A 22,475-nucleotide genomic window follows, 5' to 3' on the forward strand; every position below is an offset into this window, starting at 1 on the left:
AAGATGCCAACTGAAGGTGTTGGAGAACAAAGAGATCAGGTGGCCTCCTAATGCCTGGAAAAGAGACAAAGGCCAGAGGAGAGAGTGTCAGTACCTGTGAGGACTTCTGGGAAGCGCATGGTGTGGAAGGGGATGCTGGGATGCTTTGGAACTACTCCATACAAAGCCAGTCAGGACTCTGGGGGAGCCTCCTCTCTCTGAGCAGACTGTCTCCAGGGCAAGAAGCTTACACCTTCCTGGGTCTGACCTCGGAGCATTCAGCATGCCCTTCCACACCGTGTGCTTTCCGCAGCGAGTGTGCCCAGGCAGGTCCTGGGGCAACCAGAGGTCCCTGCACCCCAACTCTGCAGTCAGACGTGACTCTCAGCCAGCCGGTAAAACAGAAGGTTTACTAGACGACAGGATCACAGTCTAAAACAGAGCTTGTAGTTACAGAAAACAGGACCCCTCAGTCAGGTCCATCTTGGAGGGTGGGGAGCCCAGACCCAAGTTCTGGGCCTCTCCCCATTTCCCTAGCCAGCTCCAAACTGACACTCCCTCCTCTAGCCTTTGTGTCTCTTCTGGACAAGGAGGCCACCTGATCTCTTTGTCCCCAACACCTTCGGTTGGCACCTTGCAGGGGAAACTGAGGCACCCACACAGTATTCAGAGAAAACATTAAGAACATTCCCACTTGGTCAACAACAGGTGCAAGAAAATATAATACCGTATATTGAAGCAGGCAAGTGCTGCTTTTGACTTTCCACTTTCAATTGACCCTTGTAATCTTGTGGTGCCAACGCGTTGTAGCTTCATTTTATATCGGCTTACAGGGCAGGAGCGGGGCTGGGGACCAGCATTTTGGGCACCACCAAAAATTATACAAACTTGCCACCTATGTTCACACCTTATCTTTTCCTGATGCATACATTCCTCATTCACACAAACAATCTTTTACAGAGACCTTCAAAGGTACACAACAGTTTTTATGTTGAGCAAGAAAAGTCACTGTAAGTTAAGCCTTCCTAAATCTTATAATCAAAACAATTTACTTTGGGGCTCAGGCCTTCAACATTCCTCTAATCTCCTTAACATAGAGACAATACAAGATCCTGTCTCTTACTTTCTAAACCTTAAAACAAAGAAATGTATATTTAACTAGAGTGCCTATTTTGTAATACATATAGGAAACCATAGTAGACATTATAACTTATCCTAAAACAAAAGAGTGACCATAATCAGTCATAAGGATTGTTCTGATCTGTCATTCCTTTCTGCTATTCAAAAAGGGTGGCTGGCAGGATGAAATCAACTCATACATTAATTCTCATAGTACAATTATAAAATCCTGCCCCTACACACATGACAGACTTTAGCTGCTTTGTGACTGGCTCCCCTAAAGCACTGGATCGTTAGTGTTGGGGGGCTGCTAGTGGGGAAGGGGGAGAATTTCCCTGAATTCCCCCTACAAGTAAATCTCTTTAAAAACCAAGCGCAACTCCATTTTGAAGAGGAAAATATTATTAATATATAACAGATGTCAAATGTGTTTGGATAGAGCCCAATGAGTGAAGTAACAGCATCATCCCCAACTTTTAGATAGGGATGTCAGCCTGTTCTTGAAAAATAGTGTGTAGCTAGAATAATAAAGAGAATGTTAAAGAAAAAAGGGAGGTAAGGGATGTTTTCGTACTAGGTGTATCTTTCATAACTCATTTTTTCTACAGTTTAATAGGTTTATTTTAAAACTTCTAAAAATTACTCAGTATAAATACCCAGCAATAACATTCTAACTTCTCTGCAGGGAGGCTTGAACTGTCAACATGCTTCACCCATTCCCAATGAGATCATTCTTGCCCTATAGCTGGTGCAGCCACATTTGGAGCATAGGTTGTTTTTGTTTGTGTTCAAAACCTGGAAAAGTATTTCATGACATTGACACTACCGATCTCTGCTGCGACAATGAAAATTTGAAACACACATTGTTTTGTTTGAGGCACTATTTGGTGTTCACATTTTTAGGGTTGTTAGTTCTGTGTTACTACCAGCCCATTATTATTTTGCCATTTTTGAATAGCAATTGATATGATTTTTAAGGTATTTCTCAGAGTAGTTTGAATTGTGCTATAGCACTATGCACTAGCTCTCTGATCTGAGTAGAAATCAAAAGCCAGTATCATCAAGCAGTCCCAAAAGGGAGATGTGGTTCTAAACCAGAGGTGGGCAAACTTTTTGGCCTGAGGGCCACATTGGAGTTGCAAAACTGTATGGAGGGCCAGGTAGGGAAGGCTGTGCCTCCCCAAGCAGCCTGGCCCCTGCCCCCTATCCAACCCCTCCCACTTCCCACCCCCTGACTGCTCCCCTCAGAACCCCCAACCCATCCAATCCCCCCTGCTCCTTGTCCCCTAATCACCCCTGCTCCAGACCCCCTGCCCCTAACCGCCCCCAGGACCCCACCCCCTATCCAACTCCGCTGCTCCCAGTCCCCTGACTGCTCTGACCCCTATCCACACCTCCACCCCCTGACAGGCCCCCCGGGACTCCCACGCTTAGCCAACCCCCCCCCCCCCATCCCCCGACCGCTTCCCAGAACCTCTGCCCCATCCAACCTTCCCCTGCTCCCTGACTGCCTCCTGGAGCCCCTCACCCCTTATACAACCCCCTGGCCACGGCCCCCTTACCATGCCACTCAGCACAGCATGTCTGGCAGCCGTGCCACCCGGCCAGAGCCAGACATGCTGCCACCCTGCTCGGCAGGAGCACACAGCCCCGCCACTCAGAGAGCTGCCCATGCGGCAGCGTGTCTGCAGGGGAGGGGGGATAACGGGGGCGAGGCTGGGGGCTAGCTTCCCTGGCCGGGAGCTCAAGGGCCAGGCAGGACAGTCCCACGCGCCGGATGTGGCCCGCGGGCCGTAGTTTGCCCACTTCTGTTCTAAACTCATGTTTGTGTCACCTTCCATCTGTTCTACCTACAACAAAGGCCTATTAAATCCATGGTTTTATTATGTATTATTATTATTATTATTATCACCTCTAAAGTGACTGAGCTTAGGTCTGGAACTCAGATCTCACCACTGCAGTGCATGACGCTAACACTTGGCCACTAAACCTCTTATTTATTTATTTATTTATTAAAGACCCAAAGCCCTTAAAAGTATATGACTCTAGCAGAGGAGGACATTGGAAATCATAAGAACATAAGAATGCCTGTGTTTTAAGGCCTCCACCTGCATTCCTACCTCAGTTTCCCCACCAGTGCTGGCTCCACGCACAAGCTAGCAGGCAGCCAAATCTTTAGCCAGCCGTAACAGTTGAGCCAAATAAGGTCGCGCTAGGAAGGAACTGTTAAGGCGTGCGTCCGATCAAACTCAGACCAGAGTCGTTCCAACCAATCGAACTCCCTCATGCAAATAAGCAGTACAGCAAAGGTGGGGGATTGGCTGCGCTACCTCTGACGTCATCAGGGGCGCCACTAAAGTTACCTGAGCCGACCGGGGCTAGAAGTAATGTAGCCTCAGCGCGACTCCGCGGTGATCGCAGCGACAGTCTGTGACCTCAGCTACGCCTGCGCACAAGGCCCCCAGCCTGGGGACTCCGGGGAGAGTCCGGCGGCTCCCCCGCCTTCCCCTCCCCCATGGGGGGAAGAGGCGTGGCCCGGCGCTGCGGGACCCACCCCGGACGGGGGGAGGCGCCGCGCTGGACGCCAGCGGGGCCGGTGCTGCTGCCGGGGTCGCCAGGTCCAGCCCAGCTCAGGAGGGGAGGGGCGGGGCGGGGCGGGGCGGCCCTGGGCTCTCGTGCGGCTGCCCTCCGCGGCGGGGTCGCCATGCTGCGGGCCCTGCTGCGGCGCTGGGCGTCCTACAGGTACCGCTTCGTGCCCTGGATCGCGCTGCACCTCCGCCGCAAGCGCAGGTGAGGGGGCCAGGGGCACGCGCCACCCAGCCAGGCCCGGCGCCCCGGGAACCCGCCTGCGGCGGAAACAAAGCGGCCCCCGGACGCCAGAGCGCGCGACCCAAGCGCAGCCGCGAGCAGCCCGCCGTAACCGCAGGGAGGCGCGTGCGCGGGGCCGCTAGCGGGCCCTTGACGCGCTCAGCTGCCGCTAACCGCCACCTGCCTGAGGGGGCTGGCGCGTCGGATCCCCTTCCCAGCCGGGCCGTGTGGCGGTAAACGCGGGGATCGGCCTCTCGCCTGCCGCCCCCAAATCGACATCCTAAAAGTGCGGCTCGGGCCTGAGTTTATGCCTCAGCTGTTTTCAGATCCAGTCTGGTTTGTCATCCCAGCAAAGGTGGTATCAGCACAAGAACTGGTTTCACTGCTTCTAGGCAGCGTCGCCAATAATAGGCAGGGGGACAAGGCAATAGGAACTCGGTTCCTATGTCACTGCCGGCGTCGGCATCCGAGATTCCAGCTCCCTGTGCTGTAGCTGTCTTAGGGCCTGGCTACACGAGCCGATGCAGAGCGCTTTGCGTTAAACCAGCCTTCGTGGAGTGCAGTAGGGAAAGCGCTGTTGTCTGTCCACACTGCCTCAGAGAGAGAGCAGTGCATGTGGTAGCTATCCCAGCATGCAAGTCGCTGCAACATGCTTTTCAAATAAGGGGGGGTGGGGTGGAGTGTGACAGGGAGTGTGTTGTGTCTATGTGGGGGGGGGGGAGAGAGTCGGTTTTTGGGGGGATGTGAGTAGGTCAGCATGCTGTCTTGTAAGTTCAGACAGGAGCAGACCTACCCCCCCCCCCACAGCATTCCACAGTAATGGTTGCTTTGTCTCAGAGCAGATAAGCAGCCGGCTGTTAAATGGAGCTGTCAAAGGGCACATCCAAAACAATGACAAGAGTGGCCACTTGACTTAAAGGGATGATGAGACGTTTCCGGAGGCTGATCAGAGAACAGTAACGCAACACCTCATTCACACTGAGGCTGGGGCGCTCCAGCGGGGGCACATCAAACGTTATTCCACTCACTGAGGTGGAGTACCAGGAGCGCTCTAGCCATGGAGTCAGAGCGCTCTGTGTGCCTTGCCAGTGTGGTCGGGTAGAGAGCTAGTGCACCCCGGGCTCCTTTAATATGCTGTAACTTGCAAGTGTAGCCAAGTCCTTAGTTCTGCAGCAGTGACAGGAAGAAAATGTAGCAAGAGTATATTTTACTGTGTAACAAATACAAAGCTGAATACACAGAGGCTGAAATCCTGCCCCCATTGAAAACAGTGGCAGAATTTCCTTTGATTTTAATAGGAGCAAGATTTCACACCAGAGCAGGATGCTTAACTAGTAAGTTTCTTTTTCCATACTAGCTTTTCAGGGTAGAGCTGCATTTTAAGGACTATAGAAGATCCAGGTCTTCATGCCTACCCGATGATCCAAATGGAAGCTTAGAGTAACATTTTCAAAAGTATCTAAGTGATTTAGGACCTCACATCTCCTTTTCAATGTGACTTGGGTGACTTAGGTTCTTAAGTGCCCAAGTCCATTTTTTAAAATGAGATTTGGCCTTCAAAGTCACTTAGGTGGTTTTGAAAAGTTTCTTTTCTTAGTTTTTTATATAGTGAGCGTGACACGATTATACTGATAGCTAAATTATCTGTCCCCAGATCCATATGTTCAATGCACTAAGAAGTTGTGTTCTTTTTCCTTTCTTCTGTCTGCTTGATCACACTGTTTACTACTAGTATTGCCACATGCTATTTACCTCAGTCTGCTGCTCTGAGATCTTAGATCTTACCCTCTTCTCCCTGTGTCCCCTACACATTTTAAAAATCAAGGAATATACTTTCAAAGAGGTACAGCATCAAACTGTGGAATAGTCTTCCAAGGGAAGTGGTAGCTTTGTTTGAGCCGTTAAATCTCGAGTGAAGAAAGCATTTGAGAATGTACTGTAGGGAACAATTCTACAATGGTGGGAGTTTGGATTAGATGGTCAAATAGGTCTTCTAATTTTTGTAGTAAACAACAGAAGCCCTGGAGTGAATACAACATTCAATTGATTATCTGATGGAACTAAGAAGTATCTCAAGCCAAGTTCTTGCCATTTAATGATCTCAGCAGAGCTCTTCTAATGAATCACGTCCTTACAATCATTCCTGGGCTGTCTATTATTGCAGTGGTTTTCAAAGTGCAGGTCACGACCCAGTAGTGGGTCGCGGAATGGAAGGCACTGGGTTGCAGCGGCTCTGGTCAGCACCACCAACCGGGACGTTAAAAGTCCTGTCCGCGATGCTGCCCGGCTAAGGCAGGCTAGTCCCTACCTCTTATGACATTGCTCTGCGCCCCAGAAGTGGCCAGCAGCAGGTCCAGCTCCTAGGCAAGGGGTGCCACGGGGCTCCACGCGCTGCCCCTGCCCCGAACACTGGCTAACACTCCCATTGACCCTGTCCTGCACCCCAATCGTGAGCCCTCTCCCCACACCCAGAACCCCTCATTCCCGGCCACAGCCCGCAGCCCCCACCCCCCAAACCTGTGCCCTAGCCCTGAGTCCCTCCCAAACCGCTCATCCGCAGCTCCGTTGGGTCAGGGGTATCAACAATTTTCTTCAACTGGATTGTGAGAAAAAAAGTTTGAAAACCACTATAATATTGTATGCTTGTATACTTATGCAGGGTGTCTTAACTTAGCAGAAAATGTAGCTTTATAACATCTTACTGATCTTACCATATTACAGAATCCAATTCTGAATAAAGTCGGAAACTAAAAGAGTAAGAATGTAGATTCTAATTTTGCTATTCTCACACCTTTGTAAAAGAAAAGTAAAAAAGTAACTACAAAATCAAGAGTTTTCGTGTCATCAATTTTAAGTGTTCAACCTAGCATAGGATAATAGTTGAAAAAGTTTGGAAATTGTTGTTCTTGGGTTTTATTCATGCTCTAAAATTCTTTCTTAACAGCCAGTTCAGGTGGGACTAGATGAGAATGAGACATCAAAAATTTTCAGAAGTGCCCAAGTGACTCAGAAGTGCCCAAGTGACTTAGGTAAGTCCCATTTTCAAAAGTGACTTAGGCACCTAAGGTGAGATTCACAAGGTGGACTTTAGTGTCTACTGCCACTTTAGGCTCCTAAATCCAAAATTTAGATCCTCAGAACCACCCTCAGCTGTGGCCTAACCCTGTAAGCACTGAAGTTTCCATGGTTTTTCGTGACAAAGGGCTTATCTAGTTTAGACACCTGACTCTAGGAGAGGGTTCATGGCTGTGAATCCTGAGTGGAGAGAGGGGCCTCCCTTTAGCCCGGAGTTAGGCTATGTCTACGCTGGCAATTGAAGGACACAATTGTTGTCTTTCAGAAGTGTTAATGATTCCCCACCTCCAAAAGACAAATGTTTTGCCGCAACAAGTGCCAGTGTGAACAGCGTGTTGTCGGCAGGAGAGCCGCCAAACAGTGGCTACACTGCGCGACTTTTAGCAACAGGACTGTGGTGACACAGCCGTATTGCTAAAAGCTGTGTAGTGTAGACATAACCTTAGACATCTAACTCCCTTTGAGGGGCTGGCCGTAGGCCACACCTCTCCCCACAGCTTTTCTTACTGGCTCATTTAGGTGGCTCCCCGTTTAGCACAGTGGTTTCTGTTAATTCCTTTTTAGGTGCCTACCTGTCCCCCATGCATTGTATAGGGAGCCCGGCCACCTCACTCAGGGCTATGAATCTCACTTGGCAGCAGGGGCCACTAGGTACTGCAAATGCTCAGCCCAAGTCCTTCTTTTGAATATCACCCTTAGGAACCTAACTTTCTCACTGACTTTCAATGAGATTAAGGTTCCTAAGCACCTACGTCTCTTTAGAAAATGGGACTTAGGCTCCTTTGTAATTTAGGTATTTCTGAACATTTTACCCATCGTTTGCATCAAAATTTAAACCCAGTCTTTTTAACAATGCTGTAACCAATGCACAAAAGTAGCCAGATGAGTAATATTTCTTTTTAAATTCAACAAGATCAATCAGGCCTCTTTTTAATAGTAAAATTACTTGATATTAACTAATTGAATGTTTTTCTAAGAAATATATGTTAGAGCCTCACTAATCAGCACACTGTTTAATCTGCACAGCAACTGTTACTTTCTTCACCACTTAGTACAGGTATAATGAGCAATGTATTGTAATGAGGTATCATTAAGATTCAGAGGTTGCATAGGCCAGCGGCCTGCCTTTTCAAAAATGCATGTACAATTCAAGGTTGCATATGCATGAAAGAATATCCTTTTGTATTGCTTGTTTCAGCCATGTAACATAAAAGCAATCAAGTGCTTTTTGTTGCCATAAAATTTCTATCTGTCAGTTCTTATAGGAAAACTTGATACTACAATATTTTTTTCTCTTCTGCCACAGGACCATCCGATACGTACCAGAAAAGTCCAAAGACAAAATTATCTCTGATGAAGATGTCCTTGAAACACTGCTGAAAATCTTTCAAGCTCTGTTCATAAATGACTTTAGTAGACAAATGGACTTCTTTGCCTTACTTCCAGAAGTTAAATCCAAATATCTGAAATTACTGACTATTCAGTATAAGAGATCAAAAACAACTGGTTACAACCATCAAAGTCAAAATATCTTTAATCCAGAAGAAGTTCTGTTTAATACATTAGGGTTCAGTATTACTCGAGATCGGAGTTCACTGATTTCTGCTGGAACAGGAGTCTTTGTTACCAAAGGTTTTGTGCCAAAAGGGGCAGTTGTATCTATGTATCCTGGTAATGAAATACTTTTTGTCATTTTTCCAAATAATTTAAACATGATTTCTAACTACATGGTTACTGATTGTATGACTAAATTGGAATTTTAACTTTTTTAGCATTTTAACTTTGATACCTTGCCAAAATCACAGGTTAATATTTGTAAAGGTATTTCCATGTGTAAACTGATTTGGAGAGCTTTTGATTATATGAAAAAAGATTATATTTCATGTTCTCTGAGTACCCAAGATCTGGTTTGAATTGGTAGAAAATTTGTCCCTGATTTCTGTAAGCACTAATGCACATGAGTAATTGAATTACATGGGATTGCTCACATGCATAAAATGAACCGGATCATGTTCATAAAGTTGTTCACATGCATAAGTATTTGCAGGATTGAGTCTATTAATCTCTTTATCGATATCAGTGGGCAATATAGAACATTTTCACAGCACAAAGATATATTTATAAAATTAAGAATGAAAGTAGAATGTACAAGACCAGAATAGGGGGAAAATGGGACTTTGGTCCAACTCCTTGTCTCTTGGAGTGTCATTAGCTTACTTTGCTTAACAACATTTTTAGTTCTGTTAGCACTTCAGAGCCAGTACAGCCGTCTGAGAGCAAGCTGAATTCTGTTCTGCTGTGAACATCAACACAATCACCAATTAAATTCTTATTGCAGAATATTTATTGCAATTGGTGATGTAAGAGGCAGAAATCGATAATCAAATCCCAGGATGAGTTTGAGTTGGCAGTTAGGAACATCAGCCTAAATTTTCATCTCTTGTTGGGACCATTTGTGCTTCTTTGATGGTGGAATCTGGATTTAGCTGGGTGGCTGAGAATTACCCTGCTGTAGGGGAATTCTCACCTGGTATAAAGTGATATAGCCAGTTCTGTAGCCAACTGCTCCCCCCAGTGGAGATACAGGGAAGGGGAGCAGGGCAGAGTGGAGTATGCATGGGCTACACCAGGGGTCGGCAACCTTTCAGAAGTGCTGTGCCGAATCTTCATTTATTCACTCTAATTTAAGGTGTCGCGTGCCAGTAATGCATTTTAACGTTTTTAGAAGGTCTCTTTCTATAAGTCTATAATATATAACTAAACTATTGTTGTATGTAAAGTAAATAAGGTTTTTAAAATGTTTAAGAAGCTTCATTTAAAATTTAATTAAAATGCAGAGCTCCCCGGACTGGTGGCCAGGACCTGGGCAGTCTGAGTGCCACTGAAAATCAGCTCACATGCCGCCTTCGGCACCCGTGCCATAGGTTGCCTACCCCTGGGCTACACCTATTCTGTGTCTCAGTTGGTTTATGGTCCTGACCTAGAGAGACCATAGCCAGTTAGCTTAAGTTAGAGCAGCTTCTAAGGTCTAAGATGATGGCACAGATGTACCATAAGAGGGCAACTGCTGGACTGGGGAAACATCAGATCAGTGCAGTTCTGTCCTTTCAAAATTATTAATGGCAGTTTATGAACTGAGGAAAGAATAATCTTATCCCTCTGCCACCTTTGGCCTCTGTCTGGGAGGCTGGATCATGACTACTAACCCCGTTTTGACACTTTTATTTATTGCCTTCTAAAATATCCATGTCTGTCTTACAACAGGTACAGTATATCAAAAGTATGAGCCCATCTTTTTCCAGTCCATTGGCAATCCATTTATTTTTAGATGCATAGATGGTGTACTTATTGATGGGAATGATAAAGGAATATCAAAAGCAGTGTACAGGTAAGCAGTCAAAAGAAATAGGAGAACAAAAATCAGATCATGTATTGAAAGGTATGGTTATCTAATCACACTGTTATCTGAAACCAAAAGTAGTTGGATTTATCTGACTTACTTATTTTATTTTTCCCCATAGGGTATCATGTACTGTAATATAAGATGCAGTGTGGTCAGTCTGTTCTCTTGTAATGAGGCTGGCAGCTATTGTCTGCGATGTATTAATATCACATCGTGTGCCAGTCTGTACATTTGACCAGACTCACTTTGCTGAAAACTGATGCTTAAATAGCTGTGATTTTTTTTATAAGGAAAATATGCTAAATCTAGGTCTGATTCCGTATAAAGTTGTAAAAGTATATTTTCAGGTTTCTAATTAAATCTGGTTGATGGAAAGAAAAGAAAATCTTTCTATGTCACAGAGCATGAACTCTGTGGTACCAAGGGGCATATTATCTAGCCCTAACTTGCCTTTAAAAAGCATTGAATAAAGCAGGACTGCAGAAGAGTAAGTCTGTACTTGAAGTAGCCTAGGGGCTAACATGCACTTTACCAAATTTTAGTTTCCAGGGAAATTCAGTTTACAGCAACATCTGTGAAGAATGCAAACATCACACATCCAAAATAGAATTAACAATAACGACCAGGAAACAACCTGAAAGGACAGTCCCCTTGTATCTAGTTTGGATTCTGGGAACAAGACTGAGGCTTACCTTGTAGTGGCCCTTCTCCACACAGCCCAAAAGGGAAATTAAATGTAATGATATTTCTTTAAAAATGGTGCATTTGGGGGTATTTTTTGCTTATTGTAAGAATGCCCTCATTTCAGCTTCTCTGGTAGATTGTTTTATTTAAACAATTTATTTATTCAAAACTCCTTTGAGTTTTGATAGAAACCATATATTCCAAAGCCGGAAGGGACCACTGTGATAATCTAGTTTGACCTCCTGCATAACACAGCTATATTGTTTAATATTCTCTTTTTAAAGGATCAGCCTCTTTTGAATACCAATTTTATACTCTAATGAATCAGTCAAATGCTGTTGGGGAAATGTAACCTAAGCTAACTTGTGAGTATTTCGAGAAGTCGAAATAATGGTCAAAAGAAGCGTCAAGAAAAGAAACCTATATTTCTAGTTAATATTATGACTCCTTTCAGATCATGCAGCAAGAGGGATCAACTTGGTCCTTTTCAAATGAGTGACATCACTTGGCTCACACCTGCTGTGTTAAATCCACTGGCAGTAGGACAGTATGTTAACAACTGTTCACACAGTAAGTTGGAAGGTAGAGTTCCTAGTCTCCAAGCTGACTTTAAATATGGAAATGACTTTTGTTGGGGGTGGAGCACTGTAATTGATAAAGAATGGTACTCCATCCAGCAGTGACCTTTTCAGAGGCACAAACACACTTGATGGTGTAGCAGAGGTTCTCAGGCTGAAATTTCCAGTAATTAATGGGAATTAGGTATCCAAATCTGCAAGGGCAGCTTTGAAAATCTTATGTTTATATGGTCTGCTAATGCCTACTGGTCCTGTCCTGCTAGTCTGCAGAATTCAACATTTTGAAAACAAAAGCAGTAAACTTGGACTGTAGGGGAAAGGAAATCCATGGACTGGTCCCTCTTATGAAATGGTCCTCAGAATGGAATAGTTGGAGAACCTCTTATATTGCATAATGTTGTTACTACATAATTCTGAAAATTAATTTGACAATCCCAATGCATGGTAAACATTTTTGAATGAAAGCTTTTTACATCACAGTTCACTTACTGACTAGAAAAGGTTTTTTGATTAAGGAAGTCTCAAATCTATATGCAGTAGATGAGTCCAGCAATCTGACTACACTGTGGGATACAGAGAGTGGGGCAATTTACCCTAATGCCCTTCCTCAATACAAAATATATAACTATAAAATTCTGGGAGACTGGATCGCTCATGGGATTGGTTGTGAGATAGGAAGTGTTTCATGGTCCCCAGAGACTCTGCTGTGAAATGAGTGGGGATCTCAGTGCATTGTTCAGGAATAGGTATCCACATCATAAATAAATCACTATACAAGTGCCACCAATGTAGGCATCCTGACCAAAGAGGCTAAAGCGCAAATGGTCATAAAGGTAGAACGAGGTATTGATGCTATAAGCTCCATTCTAAGCTATGCAAGCTGGGCACCCTGGTGGTCCAAAGAACTACTATTTAGTTAAATTAGGCTGAACTTGACCCCTGCTCAGGGGGCCAACACAAGGCCTACGCACCACTTAAGCTCTCAAAATAGGGCTTAAATGGGGCTTATGCGGTGCATAGGTCTTCTGCTGGCTCTCACCACAGGGGTGGATTTCACTCATAATGAGCACAGCGAGTACTTTTTTCAGAAGAATACTTTGCATTTACATATATAAACTGCATACAAATTTCTCAGTCCTGTATAAGAATTTTTTCCCCTCTCCCTCCACCTCCCCCCGCCCCTCCCTCCCCAGAAAAGGCAGCCAACGTCTGTTATCAGGAGTTTGATGTGCCTGAATATTTTCCAGTAGAACTGAAACAGTATCTTCCAAACATCACCTACAGCCATGACATGCCTATGTAAGTACACTTACACGTTTTCATAGCATCCAAGAAGCCAAATTAGTAAGTGAACAAAATTCATCTCTGCTGAGGTAAGCTACACAAAAACACAGCACTGTTAAGAAAGAGTTTGCTTTTATAAGGGAACCTCTTTTATACCTGCACTTATCAGCATATCTCTGGGGATGAATTTTGTTAAGTTACTACTAGAGCTGCCAAGGAACAATTGGTGAATTCCACTGAAACAGTAGTTATTTGCTAAACAATCAGTGGGGCCCCTGGATGATCGAGATACAAAAGGAGCGCTTAAAGACGATAAAGCTATTGAGGAGAAACGAAATGGATTCTTTGCTTCAGTCTTCACGGCTGAGGATGTTAGGGAGATTCCCAAACCTTAGACAGCTTTTGTAGGTGACAAATCTGAGGAACTGTCACAGATTGAAGTGTCACTAGAGGAGGTTTTGGAATTAATTGATAAACTTAACATTAACAAGTCACCGGGACCAGATGGCATTCACCATCATTCTGATGGCATTTCAGAACTCAAATGTGAAGTTGCAGAACTTTTAACTAGGGTTTGTAACCTGTCCTTTAAATCGGCTTCTGTACCCAATGACTGGAAGATAGCTAATGTAACACCAATATTTAAAAAGGGCTCTAGAGGTGATCCCAGCAATTATAGACCGGTAAGTCTAACGTCGGAACTGGGCAAATTAGTCAAAAGAATAAAATTGTCAGACACACAGAAGAACATAAATTGTTGGGCAAAAGTCAACATGGTTTCAGTAAAGGGAAATCGCGTCTTACTAATCTATTAGAGTTCTTTGAAGGGGTCAACAAACATGTGGACAAGGGGGATCCATTGGACATAGTGTACTTAGATTTCCAGAAAGCCTTTGACAAGGTCCCTCACCAAAGGCTCTTACGTAAATTAAGTTGTCATGGGATAAGAGAGACAGTCCTTTCATGGATTGAGAACTGGTTAAAAGACAGGGAACAAAGGGTAGGAATTAATGGTAAATTCTCAGAATGGAGAGGGGTAACTAGTGGTGTTCCCCAAGGGTCAGTCCTAGGACCAATCCTATTCAACTTATTCATAAATGATCTGCAGAAAGGGGTAAAAAGTGAGGTGGCAAAGTTTGCAGATGATACTATACTGCTCAAGATAGTTAAGACCAAAGCAGACTGTGAAGAACTTCAAAAAGATCTCACAAAACTAAGTGAGTGGGCAACAAAATGGCAAATGAAATGTAATGTAGATAAATGTAAAGTAATGCACATTGTATAGTTGGGGTTATTTTTTCCATACAATATGATGGGGAGCTAATTTAGCTACAGCAAATCAGGAAAAAGATCTTGGAGTCATTGTGGATAGTTCTCTGAAGATGTCCACGCGGTGTGCAGAGGCGGTCAAAAAAGCAAACAGGATGTTAGGAATCATAAAAAAGGGGATAGAGAATAAGAAGAATATATTATTGCCATTATATAAATCGATGGTACGCCCACATCTTGAATATTGTATACAGATGTGGTGGTCTCATCTCAAAAAAGATATACTGGCACTAGAAAAGGTTCAGAGAAGGGCAACTAAAATGATTCGGGGTTTGGAATGGGTCCCATATGAGGAGAGATTAAAGAGGCCAGGACTTTTCAGCTTGGAAAAGAGGAGACTAAGGGGGGATATGATAGAGGTATATAAAATCATGAGTGATGTGGAGAAAGTAGATAAGGAAAAGTTATTTACTTATTCCCATAATACCAGAACTAGGATCACCAAATGAAATTAATGGGCAGTAGGTTTAAAACAAATAAAAGGTTGTTCTTCTTCACACAGTCAACTTGTGGAACTCCTTACCTGAGGAGGTTGTGAAGGCTAGACTATAACAGCGTTTAAAAGAGAACTGAATAAATTCATGGAGGTTAAGTCCATAAATGGCTATTAGCCAGGATGGGGTAAGGAATGGTGTCCCTAGACTCTGTCTGTCAGAGGGTGAAGATGGATGGCAGGAGAGAGATCGCTTGATCATTACCTGTTAGGTTCACTCTCTCTGGGGCACCTGGCATTGGCCACTGTTGGTAGACAGGATACTGGGCTAGATGGACCTTTGGTCTGACCCAGTACGGCCGTTCTTATGTTATATTTTTGCTTGTTTTGTAGACAATCACAGGAGTGCCTTTAACTTTAATTCAAATGTAAATTTAAAATTTGGGCAATATTCCTTATCAGATTAAAGTAGGTGATATTTGGTGTCTGAACTGATTAGCATCATCCTCTTAATATCCCTCTCCTACAATTCATTGTAGATAAGAGAGCAAGCGGGTGAGTTTGCTAGAGGAGATCCACAATATCTTTATATTCAGGCATATGCAATTTGAAACTACTAGAGTTACAAACGCTGGCAAAATAAAGACTGTGTTAGAAAGGGAAATTGATCTGTAGCTGAATAGTCACAAAATCCTGGCTATGAACTGAGATCTTGTAAATTTATTCTTTACAAAGAATCTGGAAACATTCATTTTTTTGAAATCTGAGAGAATTCACAGCAGGATGAAAAACTGAACAGATTCCAGCATCAATTCTGTTTTTGAATGCTGTAAACTGCTAATCTTAAATATATTCTGGAATTCAGAGTTGTAGGTGGATCAGCTAAAACTTCATGGGGCTCTGGAGCTATTTCAGAATGCTGGGTTTTGGGGTGAGAGTGGTTGGCAATATCACGGAAGAGACTGTATCGCTAATCTCAGACAAAAGACTTAGTTAAGGCAAAATTAAAGATGAGAATATGTATCAGTGACTTAAGGGTAAATAAGGAATGTAATTGAATTTTTTTGTCCCCAAAGTTAAGATACACATACAAGAAACCCAAATATTTGAGAAGTGTGGAAATTCACCATAAACAGATCCAACCTACCTTAAATTTACCTGCTTAGGGCTCATCTACAGTTGGAAATTACAGCAGAGATTTGATTGCCCAGTTCCTATTAATCCAGATTGCTTCTGTGACTTTTAAAATCACATCATAGACTTTAAGGTCAGAAGGGACCATTATGTTAGTCTAGTCCGACCTGCACAATGCAGGCCACAGAATCTCACCCACCCACTCCTGTCTGAGCTACTGAAGTCCTAAAATTGTGGTTTAAAGACTTCAAGGTGCAGAGAATCCTCCAGCAAGTGACCCCTGACCCACGCTGCAGAGGAAGGCGAAAAACCCCCAGGGTTGTAGTCTCTCCTTTAGCCAGTTCATTATCCACCTTTCAATTTTCATATTGATCCCCATCTTTTTCAGTGTAGCTAATAATTCCCCATGTGGAACCATATCAAATGCCTTACTGAAATCGAGGTAAATTAGATCCACTACGTTTCCTTTGTCTAAAAGATCTGTTACCTTCTCAAAGAAGAAGATCAGGTTGGTTTGGCATGATCTACCTTTTGTAAAACCATGTTGTATTTTGTCCCAATTACCATTGACCTCAATGTCCTTTACTTTCTCCTTCAAAATTTTTTCCAAGATCTTGCATACTATAGATGTCAAACTAATAGGCCTGTAGTTACCCAGATCACTTTTTTCCCTTTCTTAAAATTAGGGACTATGTTAGCAATTCTCCAGTCGTACGATACAACCCCTGAGTTTACAGATTCATGAAAAATTCTTGCTAATGGGCTTGCAATTTCATGTGCCATTTCCTTTAATATTCTTGGATGAAAATTATCTGGAAACCCCCCCTTCTCCCAATTTAGTCCCATTAAGCTATTCCAGTTTGGCTTCTACCTCAGATGTGGTAATATCTACCTCCATATCCTCATTCCCATTTGTCATCCTACCATTATCCCTAAGCTCTTCATTAGCCTCATTAAAGACTGAGGCAAAGTACTTGTTTAGATATTGGGGGCCATGCCTAGATTATCCTTAACCTCCACTCCATCCTCAGTGTTTAGAGGTCCCGCTTCTTCTTTCTTTTTCTTCTTATTTATATGGCTATAGAATCTTTTACTATTGGTTTTAATTCTCTTTGCAAGGTCTAACTCTACAAGGCTTTTGGCCTTTCTCATTTTATCCCTACGTGTTCTGACCTCAATAAAGTAGGTTTCCTTGCTAATCCCTCCCATCTTCCACTCCTTGTAGGCCTTCTGCTTTTTCTTAATCACCTCTCTGAGATGCTTGCTCATCCAGCTTGGTCTACAATTCCTGCCTATGAATTTTTTCCCCTTTCTTGGGATGCAGGCTTCTGATGGTTTCTGCAACTTTGACTTGAAGTAATTCCAGGCCTCCTCCGCCTTTAGATCCACAAATTCTTCTGTCCAATCCACTTCCCTAACTAATTTCCTTATTTTTTTAAGTTAGCCCTTTTGAAATAAAAAACCCTAGTCACAGATCTATTTTTGTTTATCTTTCCATTTAGTTTGAACTGAATTAGCTCATGATCGCTTGAATCAAGGTTGTCCCCTACAACCATTTCTTCTATGAGGTCCTCACTACTCACAAAAAAACGCAAATATAACCAAATCAAACCCTCTTGTTGGTTCAGCAACTACTTGGTGAAGGAATCCATCAGCTAGCACATCCAGGAAAATCTGAGCCCTATTATTATTACTAGCACTTGTCCTGCAGTCTATATCTGGGAAGTTAAAGTCTCCCATGATTACACAATTCCCATTAGTGCATTAATGAGGTCTCTATCCAAATCAGATCCCGGTGGTCTGTAGCACACCCCAAGCACTATCCCAGGGGAGGCTCTAGTAGCTTTCTTCCCCGGTGTGATTTTTGCCCAGACAGACTCTTATCCATTCCATCACTTCTTGTTTCTTTACAGTCTACCTCATCATTGATCTACAATGCTACTCCTCCACCTGTACCTTTATTTCTGTCTTTCCTAAAGAGCACATACCCTTCAATACCTGTACTCCAGTCATGACTACTATTCCACCATGTTTCTGTTATCCCTATAATATCTGGTTTCACTTCCTGCACCAGTAACTCTGGTTCCTCCATTTTGTTACTTAGGCTCCTCGCATTGGTGTACATACATCTTAATTTTTGTTGTTTGGCTTGGCTTACATTCTTTACCCGATTAGGCACTGATGTTCTACTGCCAGTATCACCTATTAGACTGGTATCTATACTGCCCTTCCTCCTTATGTCCATTCTCCTACCCATGGTTGTATCCTTTCTTACTTCATTTTCTTCCCTCTCAGCATTAAAATCCGGCATGGAGATTACCTGGACATCTCCCCCAAATTCCTAGTTTAAAGCTCTCTTAATTAGTTGTGCCAGCCTCCATCCTAAAAGTCTATTTCCCTCCCTACTCAGGTGAAGTCCATCCCGAGAGAACAATCCCCTGTCTATGAATGCCTCCCAGTGGCCATACTTCCCAAAGCCCTACTTATAGCACCGCTGCCTGAGCCATCTGTTGATTGTCATAATCTTGTCACACCTTTGTTGCCCTTCTCTAGGAACAGGCAGAATCCCACTGAAGATCACCTGAGCCTCAGTTTCCTTAAGTGTCTTCCCCAGCCTGGCATAGTCTCCCTTGATACGTTCCAGTGAGAATCTAGCCATATAATTCATTCCCTCATGAAGGACAATCAGTGGATTCTTTCCCACTCCCGTTAGGATCCTCTTCAGCCTCAGGTCCACATCCCGTATTTTAGCACCAGGCAGACAGCACACCCTTCTGTTCTCTGGATCAGCTCTGGTTACAGGCCCTATCTATTCTTCTCAGTAAGGAGTCCCCAATCACATAGACCTGCCTTTTGCTAGTGATGGTGCGATTCTCTGGTCTGTCTCTTGTTCCCTCTGGCTGCAAGTCCTCTTGATTCCTATTCACCCTTGCAATCCTCCGCAACCCATCCCGTATCCTCCTGGGGCTCATATTTGGTGGTGTTATCTCCATTGACTCTTCCCCTCTTCCTATAGGACTAGCTGCTCTTCTCTTCTTCCTTGCCCTCTCACCTTCAGTGACCACCTGCTGTGCCCCTTCTTCATTTTCCAACTCCACAAACCTGGTCCTGAGCTCTATTTCTCCTTCACTAGCCCGTCTTTTCCTCTGCCTGGTTCTCTTAGTGACATGCTTCTACTGTCCACTTTCTTCACCCAGCAGTCTCCCCTCAGAGTTCTTTGATCCTGCTTCCATCTGCAAGTCTGAGCTTTTCTCTTCAGCCTCCTCCTGTCTTTGCTCAATCATCTGCTTTGACCCCCTTTCTAAACTTAACCAGAGTTTCCACCTGCATCTCCAATCCTCAGATCTTTTCTTCCATCAGCTCTATCAAGCGGCACTTCATGCAGACGAAACTCTTTTCAGGTACTCCCTCCAGGATCATGTACATGCCGCAGCTTCCACATCGTCATCTTCATTGTGTCTTCCACTGCTTGGGTCACTACCGCTGCTGCCTCTGTATCTGTCATAGGTTTCCCACCTAAATCCTATAAATCTGGGAAACACAAACCAAACCAAAACACCACCACCCACAGCACAACAAACCCTCAACGAGCACCAAAACACTGCCAGAACACCACCCACTCCCTTCACTAGCCTGTCTGTTCCTCTGTCTGCCTTAGTCTTCCCCCCAAAACTCCCCTTTTTACAGCTCTGTTTGCTGGCTCTTGTGCTGCTGTCACTGTCTGTGCCGCTGCCTGACTGGTTGGCTACCTTTATAGGACCCCTAGTCAGAGAAACCCTGCCCCCTAATCAGGGCTCACCTTCTCTCCCAGCACACTGCCCCTACCAGCCTCTACACATACAAATAACTACACATACCTTCTCTTCCAACAGAACTCCCACTCAAACTCCCCTGTTTACAGCTCTTGAAGAGCTGAGATAACGTACATGACAGTAATACTACTTGGCACTTAGCATAGACAGAATCCTGTGGCACCTTATAGACTAACAGACGTTTTGCAGCATGAGCTTTCGTGGGTGAATACCCACTTCTTCAGATGCAATACCCACTTGCATCTGAAGAAGTGGGTATTCACCCACGAAAGCTCATGCTGCAAAACGTCTGTTAGTCTATAAGGTGCCACAGGATTCTTTGTTGCTTTTACAGATCCAGACTAACACGGCTACCCCTCTGATACTTGACAGCATAGACAGGACTCTCACATTTAATATTGTGCCAGCTAGTTGTGATTCAGCCTCGGGTTCACCATGTCCAGCTGACACGATGTTAAATACAACAGCAGCTTTTGAGCCATAAACTAAGGCTTGTGGAAAATCTACTCTGGTCATATGTCCTGGTAGAACAAGGACATCAGCAGACTGGTCTCCTCTCCTGGGGTGGCTTGCCTGAGTGTAGGTTTATCTGCAATCGGTGGTAGGTACGTGTAGACCAATGCCCTTGTGCTTGATCATCCTTGCCATAGCCCCTGCCCTGTCTGCTTTAGTATCTTTTTCTCACTTCATGACAAAGTCTTTTGTTTGTGTATACAGCCTGTCTACTTTGTAACAGTATTTACATGGAAATGTTTTCTGAGCTTTTCTATTGTTAAAGATTGAAATTGGACATGGATATAGCCTATAATTTGATATATATATTTCATTTATATTTCTACAGTATCAAAGGCTTTCCAGTTCTTCTGTGTGAAGCAGAGTTAATATAGCCATAACCAGTCTTCGCATCTAACCATGATCAGTTTAATAAATGGGTGAAATGTCTCTTTTTATTTCTCTTGTTTTGCAGCCCCTTGAGGTGTGTGGTTCTTGTTGCTCTCAGAGAGATTAAGCAAGGAGAAGAGCTTTTTTCTAATTACTACACCATTATCAACTGAATCAATGAAACCATGGATTAAAGAATTCTGTGCCATCAAGATATTTATTGTGTGTACACTTGGCATCTCTGTGTAATGAAGAGCTGTGCTTTCCAATTAAAAATGGGCTACAAAGCTGTATTTTCATGTAAATATTACTTCAATTTTGATACAGTTGTGGAGGTTTGCAGCTGTTTACATCATTAAGTTTACCGGTGCTAATACTACTGCAAGTATAATTGATTTTCAGCTAACTGCACAATAGCTCATTAAATTAAAATCTAGTTTCTGAATATGCTATTTCATCTTCTGTTTTGTCTATATGCACATCACTGTGATCTATCTTAAACCTCAAACCCATTCTGCTGTTCTTGCTATAATGGACATAATTTATATAAAACATCTCCTGTCAGTAAAGTGTGTCTCCTTCACTTGTGTTTCTAATGGGATCCTCTGCACACCACAATTTTGTAAATTGCTGATGCAGTTAGATCATATTAATGGAACATTACATTTTGAAAAATAGTTCCACTCTTATGGCCCCCTTTTATTTTTTTAAGAGGTGTGATGTTTCACACAGTGTTTTGAAAGACTATTTTCAACTACAGTTTAACTAAACTTATGCCAGTGAAGTGTCTTTTTGAAAGCAAATGTCTAATATTTTTGCTAACGTGATCATTCCCCAACACAATTTCTTTGAAGCACTATTTGAAAATTTTATTTTCATAAACTCTAGAGAATGTTTTAGCCTTTAGGTCTGGAGAAGCAATGTATGATTCCCCCCCGCCTTTATTCCAAAGCTGCAAGCAAACCTCACATTTTGTTTTGTGAGTAGGGGCAGAACACAGCCCTGGTTCCAGTACATGCCATTTACTTTCACAGTGCTAATGCTAAACAGGAAGCAGGGTGGTCTGCTAGTCTCACCAGTGACCAGTCTCCTCTTCCAGGGCCAACCTGGGAACTCGCTTCCCTTCTTTGCCATTTGATCTTCTCATCTGACACTGAATCATGAATTGCTTTAGAGGGGCCTAGCCTTAACAGAAGATTGCTAAGTGCAAGGCCATCTCATCAAGAAATCAGAGCAAGCAGGAGAGCTGGTTGACCTCTGAAGAAGAGTCTGGATGCCAAGGACAGTAACCAGTGTTTTCTCTTTCACCCCCAAGAAGATAGACTCTGTGGCTATTATATCATCTTGTGTGTTTTGGCACAAAGTAAAGTTTACAGCCATATGGAAATTACTAGTCTTTGCATTTTAGAAGAACCAGGTCTTATCTTTGTTTAATCTCCAAGCAGCAATGCAATCCAAAGCCATTAATTGTCATAGTTATATGTTAATAGCTTAAAGAAATTATCATTTGAAGTATACTCATCTTAAAACTATGAAGGTCACATTTACTGCTGTTACTCAGAATGGCTTCCTTATTCCAGCACTACTAGCTCTGAATGTTAAGGTAATTTAGGACTGCAGGCCCTCAGCTGCATTCTGCATAGTATGAGCAGAACACATGGGGCTGGCTCCTCGTTAATGCTGCTGAAAATGAGAAACCAGCTAAACCGCCTTCTTTAGGACCTACTCCTGTGTAAGAGGAAGTAAGAGGCCTCAGAAGAACCTGGACTAGATCTGGCAGGGGCAGCAAATATCTCAGCTATGGATACAGCTATGAGCTACCAGACACACCCAGGAGGTAAATCAAGGTGGCAGGAAGCTGGGCAGATGGTGGTGGTATTGAGGTTAAGCAGAAAGAGACAAGAACAATGTAGTAAAGTGGGAGGAGGTGAAATGGTTTTACATACAATCATAAA

General features: G+C 43.5%; 1 protein-coding gene across 3 annotated transcripts; it reads left to right on the plus strand.

Moving 5' to 3' along the window:
• The first annotated feature begins 3,747 nt into the window (after window positions 1-3,747).
• SETD9 (SET domain containing 9) lies at window positions 3,748-21,089 on the plus strand. Of its 3 annotated transcripts, none has more exons than XM_045021752.1 (6): window positions 3,748-3,888; window positions 8,288-8,652; window positions 10,246-10,369; window positions 11,523-11,650; window positions 12,840-12,945; window positions 20,606-21,089. In XM_045021752.1, exons 1-6 carry the CDS (start codon window positions 3,803-3,805, stop codon window positions 20,691-20,693), a joined length of 897 nt encoding a protein of 298 aa, XP_044877687.1. In that variant the 5' UTR covers window positions 3,748-3,802; the 3' UTR covers window positions 20,694-21,089. The 3 variants fall into 3 exon arrangements, with proteins under 3 accessions (XP_044877687.1, XP_044877688.1, XP_044877689.1); XM_045021753.1 differs by having other exon boundaries at window positions 11,523-11,638; XM_045021754.1 differs by lacking the exon at window positions 12,840-12,945 and having other exon boundaries at window positions 11,523-11,638.
• Window positions 21,090-22,475: the final 1,386 nt, after the last annotated feature.

The sequence above is a fragment of the Mauremys mutica genome, chromosome 6 (genome assembly GCF_020497125.1).
Source record: "Mauremys mutica isolate MM-2020 ecotype Southern chromosome 6, ASM2049712v1, whole genome shotgun sequence".
NCBI lineage: Eukaryota > Metazoa > Chordata > Testudines > Geoemydidae > Mauremys > Mauremys mutica.